The sequence below is a fragment of the Seriola lalandi genome, unplaced genomic scaffold, assembly GCF_002814215.2.
Source record: "Seriola lalandi dorsalis isolate HSWRI2012SDOR001 ecotype SW California unplaced genomic scaffold, Sedor1 jcf7180002054829, whole genome shotgun sequence".
NCBI lineage: Eukaryota > Metazoa > Chordata > Actinopteri > Carangiformes > Carangidae > Seriola > Seriola lalandi.
Genome location: NW_019525382.1, coordinates 335,550 through 346,631, shown reverse-complemented (window position 1 = coordinate 346,631; position 11,082 = coordinate 335,550). Strand labels below are relative to the sequence as shown.

General features: G+C 40.4%; 1 protein-coding gene across 5 annotated transcripts in view; it reads left to right on the top strand.

Moving 5' to 3' along the window:
- The window catches only part of ptprsa (protein tyrosine phosphatase receptor type Sa), a 175,987-nt gene extending 165,381 nt beyond the window's left edge, over positions 1-10,606 (top strand). For all 5 annotated transcript variants that reach the window (XM_087179358.1, XM_087179356.1, XM_087179359.1 and 2 more), the window contains 3 exons: positions 2,545-2,699; positions 5,720-5,855; positions 6,132-10,606. In XM_087179358.1, the coding sequence (XP_087035484.1) occupies positions 2,545-2,699; positions 5,720-5,855; positions 6,132-6,200 (360 nt within the window). In that variant the 3' untranslated portion in view covers positions 6,201-10,606. The remainder of the gene's footprint in view (positions 1-2,544; positions 2,700-5,719; positions 5,856-6,131) is intronic.
- The last annotated feature ends 476 nt before the right edge of the window (positions 10,607-11,082 follow it).

Below are 11,082 nucleotides of genomic sequence, written 5' to 3'. Positions count from 1 at the left end.
TCTCATTCTTTGGCGTGCTTGGTTTATTGTGTTGTTGTCTTTGCCCCTCTTTCATTTTTAATCCCTCTGCTGAGGCAAAATGTTTTTGAGATGAAAAACAAAGGCAACGAAAGAAAGACAACATGCAATGCGTCATAAAACAGGGAAGGAGACATGAGATCTTGTACAAAGAGAGTCGGTATATGGAGCTTAACTTATTAGTAACTAAATCGTTGTATTTGTCAAGTACAATGAAAGTACAAGACTACATCTTGGCGGCAGCGGTGAAAAACATATCAACAGATAAGACAGCAACACAGGACAGCAGGGCTTCACATTCTTAGCTCAAGGATTCAATAGACAGATTATGTATATCCTATAAAAAAATATATAAATATAGGTGCTTCACATACTCTACATTCAACATTTAGTCACCATCTGCATTTAGCCTGCTAGCAGTAGAGGGGGGTGGTTAGCTCCCTGGCCAAAATTAGAATGAATGAATGGATGAATGAATGAATTCATGTATCACAGCCACCATGACCCATGATAAATACAGACCCTGAGGTGATTGTTTACATCAACACATTCAGAGGTCGTTTAATATTAGATTACCATGTTTTTTTTTGTTTTTTTTTCATGATCACTCTCAAATAAAAGGACATTAGGTTTATTTAACACCGCTGATCTGATGTGTAATAGCTGGTTAGAATGGATGATACCTTGAAACAAGAAGAAAAAAACATTAGCTATTTTTACCCATCTGCCAGTGTGGGCAGTCTGTTATCATCAGTTACACGATTAATTCTTAAGAATACAGGAGCACCACCATTCGCTTGATGGTTCCTGACAAAGCATCTCATTCAAGAGACAAATATAACAGCTATAATCCAAATTTTTAGCACTATGCTTTCATTAGAGACATTCAATGCCTCCATAAATGCATGCAGGTTTTTCTTATGTGTGTTGTTAGGAGCAGTTGTTTGCAGTTAGACCCTTAAACAAAGCATAGTTTCCAACCATTCCAAGGTTGTAGCCAGTTACACAACACATTGATTATTAACTTTCTGTCTATTTACCACTTCACTGGCTCCGGGCAAAAATGTAATTTGTTCATCATTATCAAGGTACTCAAACAAGTGCGGAGAATTATCTATGGGGGGGGGGGCATAATTCTGTTTCTGAACAATTTATCGGAGGTGAAAATATCTCTTTCTCAGTGCAACTTCAGATTCCTGCTTATTACATTGATTCTACAACACAGTTTAGACATAATTACTATAAATACAATTTTAGAATCCATAATTCTCTACCATCTAATAGTGGGATAACAGAAAGGACAAAACGGATCGCAGTTTAGTCGCCAAACTGAGGGTTCATTGAATTGTGCCTGTGTTGTGTGAACAAACTGGAGGAGAATGTGTGAGAATGACACATCATGTCTAAACTGGAGTCTGTTGCGCAGAGACGTGAGAATCAACAGGAGGAATGAACACCTGGTTGTCTTAATTACTGGTGGCATCAAGCGGCGAGCGAGTCTCAAAATGCAGAAACGCTTCTCACTGCTCACTTTCGTGTTCCCTCCGAGACACCTTGAACAAACATTCTTTCACAAGGACACAAGTGTTGCCTGCGCATTCTCAGACTTGACAATCAGCTCTCTCAAAATAAAGCAGATCGCCTCCTCCTTGTCCTCGTGTGTTGCCAACCTGATTGTGAAAATGCATTTAAATTTTTTTTTTTTTTTTTTGTTTGCTTTGGAGGCAAGTTCAGTTATCTCACCACTTAAAACTCTCACCTCTAAAACAAGATTATAAGAATCGATATGAGATTAAATTGTTACTGACATTTTGTGTAGCAGGCATGTCTGTGTGTGTCAGGGTTTTTCTTTCCAATTTTCATCGTCCAATCCCACCTCCTGCCCCGTTAGTCCTCCGTTCTTGCTTCTTACCTTCCTCGCTCGGCTCATCCATCAGGTCGCTGTATCGATCGCATCGCAGGATTATCCTATTCAACATGGTGTCTGGGAGAAGACGCTTGTCATGGCAGATACACTATTGATTAGCTTTAACTAGGACCTACTCATGCGGCACAGACACACACACACACACACACACAAAACGGCAGGAGAAAATAGAGACAATTGGGGTTGGAGGTAGAGGAGTGATGTGAGAGAGAAAAGGACATACTGTCCCTCTGTGGTGACATGTGTGTGTCATTGTACATTTACTTCATCTGTGTATCTGTTGTATTGCCATTGTGCAGAAGAAGCACCGGCAGATACGGTTTCATTTTAAAAGACCAATTTGTCTTCATTTTTTATTGCCCCATAGACTTTGTGCTGCTTGGTTTGCATTATGTTCGCAGAAGAAACTAATGGTGAAACCCACAAGCTCTAAGCTAATGATGTCTTGCTCTGTGTGTAGAGGCTCCACCGTGAAGCCACTACCTGCCTTTGCTTTATTTCCTCTTTGTGTTCCTTAAATATATCTACTCTCTCCTTGCTTCTTTATGTGATCTACAATCTCCTACAAATCTTTCTCATCTTCCCTCTATATTTTGCAGGATGGCCAGTCCAGGACAGTAAGGCAGTTCCAGTTTACTGATTGGCCAGAGCAAGGCGTCCCCAAATCTGGGGAGGGATTCATTGATTTCATTGGCCAGGTGCATAAAACCAAGGAGCAGTTTGGACAGGATGGACCAATCTCTGTCCACTGCAGGTAAGGCATCTCAATGCTATGTTGGACCATATTTTCTCTGCTGCATTATATTAAATATCCAAGATCCGAAAATAGCATATTATGATAAAGGTTTTCTTGAACACAGGGGCGTGATATGCCGTAATACCAGGGATTGCAAGTTGTTTCGCCTCAAACTGCACCCCTAAGACACACTTTCCTTTCTTGAAAATGATATAAGGCTTTAACTATCAAAAGACAAGATTAAATCACTTCTTATGGTGGTTATTGTTTTGCAGCGCGGCACCTCCTGCGGTGCAGCTCCAACAGCATCATCAGATATGATCCCTCCTCTCTTTTTTGCCACCGCAGTAAACTACCACTGCACATCCACAGGCCCATCTCCTCCATAATTGATAAGACTGAGATGCGGCTTGGCATTTGCAAAGAGGAGGCACATGAACTGATACAGCCATTCTTTTGGGGTTTTATGATCGCTCTGTGATGCATTTTGATCACCTCGAGTGTAGCTTCCAAGGTAACCTTCATCATTAACTCGACATGCTAGACTCAAGTAGAATTTGATATTTGGTGGTGGTCACCACCAAGACCTCAGATTATTCTTATTCATTGACAGACCTTGAGCGAGATCAGTCTGAATGAGTTGTTACCTTTTGTAGCCAGACAATGGACATCATTCACGGCTCTGTTTTTATTTGCGCTGCAAGAAAAAGGGAAAGAAATAAAAAAAAAGAAATGTCTTGAAATTCCATTAACGAAGACACTTGCCTGCATGTGGTCCATTGTACACGGTGTTTCATGGTTTGATTGGCATTCAGAAAAAGCTTTGCCTTTGACTGTGATAAACAAACAAAGGTATTAACACAATGAATTATTTCCTTGCTGTCTCCTGAACATGTTTTACTTTTGGAACGGAGCCGGTGTCACTTTTTTCTCCACATTTCTATCGCACAGGCGCCATGACATCACCAAAACATAACATCACCTCCCCTGTATTAAAAACAATGATGTCACCAGCCATCAAATGGCCCTCTGGGAGTTGTAAGATGTGTCAGGGAAGCTCCAATAAGACTGAGTTATTCCTTCCTTCTATGAGGCCATTATTGGAGGGGGAGAGAGCTGTCTTAAAGCGAGAGGATCAGCTATTGCAGGAGGAATCGCAGGACTGGAGTAATGGACGAAAAGGAACACAGGCCCATTAAAGTGGACTACAGGAGTCACTTGACCACGCTTTATTCAGCGGCCAAATGCACAATTAAGGCATCCTTGACACATCACAGTGAACTCTGCTTGATGTTTGGAGGATTAACACAGAACTGCTTCAGCTTACATCGTTAAAATGTAGTGCTGTTCATCATGTGCTCAACTTACCTGCAGTCCTTTTTAAATACTTTTTGTTCATTCATTTGGCTTTTTATCTTTTTTTTTCACAAGTAGATGTCACTTTGTCTAAATGCAGATATCCCGCCACCTCCTTCTCCTCCTCCTCGTCCTCCCTCCATCCTCCTTCAGGCTTTGTCATCTCCGAGTTTAGAGCTTATGCCTTCCTTTTCTCTTACTCTTTCGTCTTCTGTCACCAGCCTTTCCCGTCTGTCATCCATCTGTCTATTTCTTAATCCCCCCTCTCTCTCTCTCTCTCTCTCTCTCTCTCTCAATTCAATTCACTTGAGTTCTCCCTCTCTCCTCTTTTTCCATCTATTCATCCATTCATCCTCCCAGCCCTCGTTTCTTCCACTCCCACCCTCTTTTCTTCCTCCTCCTTCGTTTCTCTCCTCCTCAGCCACTATCTAATAGACCCACATGCTTTTTGTCATTAATTGCCTGATTACTTCCTGTGAATGGGGACACCAAATCCTCTCAGTCGGCAGCGGCCCGGCAAGCTTTCAGACTTGGAGAGTCGATCTTCCTGGAGAGGGAGAGAGAGCGAGAGAAAGAGAGAGAGAGAAAGAAAGACAGGGAGAGGAGCTCTGAGGGAGTTTAAGAGTCCATGTGACAAGCTGTGACTGACTCTCAGGAAGAGGCTTTGGGTGGGCTGAGAGATGCTGCGGTGTGGGGGTTGGTTAGTGGGTGGTCGCATGTGGGTGTGTATGTGTTTGCGGTGGTCGTACGTTCTGCATGATTAGGCTCAATAACTACCACGTTCGATATCGTTTGATTTATTGTCAGATGACATGTCATCTTTTGGCCTGTGTCTAGCTGTGTCCTCCAACACACACACACACACACACACACACACACACACACACACACTTGTAGGGATACTCACACACAAACTCAAAGTGTGTGCTAGCAGCCATCGCTTTCACTCTTCATTCAGCGACACAGCATCAGAGGCTGGAAGGAGCCCAAATAAATCTGTTGTCATATCAATTATTGTTCCATTGGTGAAGTGGAAGTTATTTCACAGCAAAGCAGCTTAGAGAGGCAGCTCTCAAGTATTTCAGGATCTGAGTTAAGACTCAGACTGTATTTCTGGAGAGCGGCAGCAGGCTGAGTTTCTCGACACATGGGAGGAGGGGCTTAATGAGACAAAATGTTTGTTCGGTTGTTTGTGTTGCGTGATTTGGAGAGCGTCTGTGTGTCCTTGAGCGCTCATTTTGGGCTCAACGAGAACGCGGGCACACATTAGAGTGGATTCATGGAGTTCTCACATGCAGATTGCGTCCTTGCTATCCGCATCGACGCGCTGGACTGCCACAGCATCGCTGGCTGTCTTAAGTTTTCAGGCAGTTTTAACTGTTTCAGGTATTCACAGCGAGCCAGTGTGCAAAGTTGTTATGACAGAGTCTGGTTGTAGATACAGCATGCATTTTAGAGGAAATTTAGGATGGAAATTATTTAAACATGAACGTTATTTTGCAGGTCATGGTTAGACTGATGTAGATCATAAATAACAAAGTACATACATGGGAAGAGACTAGAGGACCTCAGGGAGTGCAAGACATAACAGAAAGACACATTTCCCTAGTACGAATAAAAATTCACCATTCAGCCAGCGAGACATATCCTTACTAATTCATTTTATAATTGTGTGTTTCTAGTGCTGGCGTGGGCAGGACTGGAGTTTTCATCACCCTCAGCATCGTCCTGGAGAGAATGCGCTATGAAGGTGTGGTCGATATCTTCCAGACAGTGAAGATGCTCCGGACACAGAGGCCAGCCATGGTTCAGACTGAGGTTGGAGATCACAAACACACACAAAACTCAGTTCAATAAAACTATATTAACTATATTAAATCACCTCTGTGTAGTTTCCTTGATCTCATTGTGTAAAGAATGTCGTAAAAACTACTTCTCAGATCTATAATTTCGTCTCGTCAGACAAGTACTGTAATTAGTTTTATTTTTAAATTGTTAATTTCTCATTATCATAGCAAAATCTTCAAACTCCTGCTGAGATATTGATTTCTGATGTTTTTTTTTTGTGTTTTGTGTTTCTTCTCTCTCACACAGGATGAGTACCAATTCTGCTATCACGCAGCTCTGGAGTACTTAGGAAGCTTTGATCACTATGCAACGTAAAAAGCCATCTCTTCCCCCCAGAATCCTGTCGCCCCCCCCTCAACAGTCTCCTGAGCCATAGTAACTTTGAAATTTGAAACGACGACAGCAGACGACGATAACACCACCGCTAATTCAGACACACCAAACAGGATCCTAATGTAGATTTTTAGAAGTCAATGCCCAACAGATTCACTCTAGATTTTAATTCCAATTCGACCAAGAGACCCTTCTCGAGGAAGCGAGGAAAAATTGCCCATCATCAAGAAAAGACGATCTTCATCAGGAGAGGAACCAGAAGCTGTGGCTCAAGCTTTGGGGCGGGAGTCGATCAAAGTGTCAGACTGCTTACCTTACCTCAAGTGTTTCAATGTGGAGGACATTGTAAACATTCGTGGACATTTCTCTTCTCAAAAATATCTTCGTGATACAACGGTAACAAGCAACAGATAAAGAAGGAGAAGGCAACAGCAAAAATCAGTGAGAGGCAGATGGATGTAGCCAAGACGGGGTGACTTTCTTGTTTTTTTGATATGCCTGGGTGTCAAAGGGGTTCAAGTATTTGTATCAACACATTTTGTGAATGATATCCAGAGAAATGACCAAAATGAGGTTGCCTATGTGAACACAAGTGGTTTTCCCCAAACTCTGGTCACCCAAACAAGATGGGACAAAAAAAAAAAAAGAAAAAATGCTTGTTTCATCTGGCATTAAGTAAATCTTGAGTTTTACACTGTTCCACTAATGATACACGTAATGCGTGTGGAAAAACACTCAACTGTTAAAGTACACATCACATAATTGCCTGTTCTTAAGCACTAGGAGCTTAGAGAAGGCACTGTCCGTGGTTGTTGGGAAGAAATCAGCAAAACATATCTTGAGATCAGTTAGTTTTATGAATTGTGAACTTCTGCAAAATCAGTATCTTAAGCCACAAGCAACAGTGATGTTGAAAAGTACCACAAAGTATTTACAGTATTAAGAAAAAAAAAGAAAAAAAAGTGTCCCAGGAGGCTTGTGTCTCAGTCACCAGAGGATTCGGGGGAAAACCTCGTCTGTTGCAAGACACTGCGGCTGGGTCGTCTTGTGGATGGTCAAGGTGGGAGAAATGGCAACTGTGTCCCAAGATTTTTTACAATCACTCCTCTCTTTGGATCCATTGCATCATGGGGCTTCGGTGTTAACATCCACCATTTTGAACAAGAGATAAACCTGGTGGGTGAGAAGCTTTGGAATAAACGGAACAACCAGACAAGGATTGCCGCAAAAGTTGGGGCTCTCTTTGTGTACAGTGACCAACGCTCATCATCATTGTTTAGAACTTTTTTGTCTTATGAGGATTTTTTTTTTTTTTTCGTTTTCTTCTCTGTCAAAACCAAACATGCTGCTTATCGTGTGTATGCTGTACGTGTGACTCTTGAGGGAGAGGAAACTGACGAACAAAAGATGCCAGCTCTGCTAACCGCTCACACCCAGGCGGACATGACTAAAAAAAGTGCATCCACATGACATCATCGTCCACCGGTCTTTTCCAGCCCTCCTTTTTTTTGTTTTTTATTTCAAGCCTCCTCTATAATCATCTATTTCATTGTACAAGACACTCAAAAGTGGCAGAGGCCTGTTGCAGTTACAAAGCTTTATGTTCCTGTGATTGAAAAATTGGCCTTTAGTTCCACTGTATGTGTGTTTGGTAACAGGTGGATAAACAAAGTAGATGCTTTGGTTTTTGTCCTCCGTTTTATAGATGATGTCTCTGTGGGTGATACAGCCGGACCAGGCAGCCATGTTGGATCTCAATGCCATGATGTGATAATGAAAATCTTTGGTACTAAATACTTTTCTTGCACATCCCTAAGAAAAAAGAGAATGGAAACTTGAAATAAATACCCCAAAAACAACTGCAGGTTGACGCACTAATGTATATGTGTCTGATTAAGAAAAAAAAAATCGAGCTTTTGAAATCACCAGGTTTTCATTTTGAGATCAGCGCTTTGGTATAAACGAGTGTACGGATTCTGCAGAGGTTACCGGTGGGTGTGCACAATAACCAGAGCAATGGACAGAACTGTGTGTAATCTTTTCTTATTTCCAAAAAAGCCTTATTGTTATTGTAACATTATGAAAACATTAATGTTGTATTATGACAACTTATTTTACATTACATAGTTGACTTTTTATTTTCTTTTTGGTTTAGTTTTTTAACAGAGATGTTGTATCACATTTTTTAAAATTAGCAGGAAAAGAGAAATGCTTATTTGTTCATATTACGTTAAAAGACATTCTATTTTTTCACTGTAGAAATGTTAAGTATAACAACATGTCTGTATGTGTACGTGTGCATACATGCATGTCTATCTATATACATATATCTACTGTATATATATGTATATATACACATACATATACTGCACACTCACACATGCATATATATTTAAAAGCAGAATATAAAAATATATCCAAACACTTAGTATGAACTCAATTTTTCTCCTCATCATCTTTTTTTTTTTTTATACCAGCCAGTTTCTTTTGTTTGTGAGTTTGTTTTTTTTTTGTATTTCTTGTAAAACCTTGTGTGTTTCTTTAGAAAAAGCAGAGGATATGTTAGCGCTATGCCTGAATCCTCTGCCTCCACTCACCAATGTTTAACTTCTACCCCTGGGTAGATCCTGTGCCGATGAGGAGATGCCATTTTTAAATCTTTTTGAGATTCTTTATTATCATAAACTTGTAGGCATTAGTATTCTTTTTGATTTTTTTCTTTGAGCAACTGTTGATCAACTGGTCTACATAATATCTAATCAATCAAAAATTTCATAATTGACCTTTTTGTTATCTATATCAGCCCAACTTGACGAACTGTACCTTGAATGATCATGTACAGACTATGACCCTCACAGTTTTTAAGGAAAAATCCTAAGTTCTTTCTCTTTTTTACGTTATTATTTTCAGACATAATGTGGTCATTCATTTTGTTAGATATCCACTATGATCTAGAATATACCTGTAAATAAACAAATATATAGATTATATGTATTTGTATCATTTGACCCTCAAGATCTCATACTTTAAATGGGTAAAGAACTACAAAGATTGAGGTTCTGCTCATATCCAACTTCCTGGTGTTTGTAAAGCCTGTTTTCTCTCCTCCTTTCTCCAGCCCTGCTCCCTGGTCTTTAATTACCACTCGCTTTTTTTTTTTTCCTGCCTTTAATTTCCCCTGTTAGTAGTTAAACTGGGAACTATGCCAGCTTTGTTTTGCCACACCTATTGCCTCAGTGAGGGCATGGAATCAGCATCAGTGATCTGCTGAGAGGTTACTCCACTCTACCACCTTACCATTTGAATTTGTAATCAACCATAAATTCAAGGATCTGTTATATTAATGTGGACAAGAACTTTTTTTCCTGCCCTGGCAATAGCATGAGTCTATTAGAGATAAGATGGACTTCTCTCTTTCACACCATGAAACTAAAGCAACCAGAGGGGTTTAAAACCTGATAGTGTTTAAATAATTAGAACACTAAAGCCCTGAATTCCTAACAAAAAAAGGCTACACAGGTGTAGATTCAAAATTTCTTGACTACTACTGAGAAACAATAGCACCCAAAGGTGTTCTTCATTCCTTAAAACTTTCCCACAAACCCCCAAAAACTCCCCAGCTGTCCAACTGCCTAATATGCCAAGGTGTCAACCACGAATATATCATTGGCTGATGGACAAATGCAGCTACGCTAAAGGCCACAAATAGTTCAGTTGCAACACAACATGTTGATTCATTTTCTTCCTAGTGCATTTTTATGCCTTGTATAGAACCATACTCTTGTGTTTTTGTTCGACCATGTTTCGTTATGGGATGCAGAAAGAAATCAGGACTCACTGAAACAGCAGTGCGGTGCAACCAAGGGAAGACCAAGACAACCAAAAACTTGCTGCAAATTCACATTTTCAGCACATCATTTCTGAACAGTGGGAACCTTGAGATGTTTCATAATGAACTAAAATCCTGAACTGAGGACTTCTGGAACTCAAAAAGACTAGTAAATGGGGCCCATGCCAAAACTGAAACCGTGGAAGTCTTTGGAAGCTTGTGCAATGTGTTACTCTTTTGACTTCATGTAAAGATGCTAGACTTTTGAAAACAGCCGCCAAATTTACCGGAATATGTTGCCGAATATTTGGGGGTGGGGTGGGGGGGGACTAACAAAAAAACAACACTAACAAAAAATGACATCAAAAAGAATAGAACATATACAGTACATACCGACAAAATGAAAAAGAACCCAAACTCAGCAAAATAGTTTTTCCTTTGTATGAGGGCCAAGTGCTATCACTTTCAAACTGTTACTTCTAACTGAAACAATAATTGGTTTAAAGCCACTGTGTATGTAGATATGTTGACTTTGTATTAAAGAAATGTTGTCTGAAAATCATTTTGCCTGTGATTTTGTGTGACGGTGTGATTTTTCAAGATATCTCTCCTCCTACATCCCTGTCTGTGTTTGATATGCATATAGCTGCTGAGAGTTCTTTAACTATACTTGAATTGCACCACTTCTCTGCCACAAGAGCTCGTAGGACAAGTGATGAAGCACACAAATGGTGTACTTCTTTTGTTGATAGATGTCTTGATTAGCTTCCTTCCTATATTTATCCACCAGCCTCTTCACAAACATATCCCAATGTGTTCGTAAGCCCCTCTTCAAGCTTGATAAATGCCACCCACACAGGCCAATATTGGTGCAGAGGTAAACCTTCACCTGGTGGTATTTGCTCTGTCATCCATTCCAGAGTGTGGCTCTCCAGATATCTGATAACGTCAAAGCAAAATGTCTGCAAGCGAAGGGGATGTGTTGTGCCAAACCTTACTGTGTTTGCCTTACCCTAGCCTTAGATTACAGCTTGT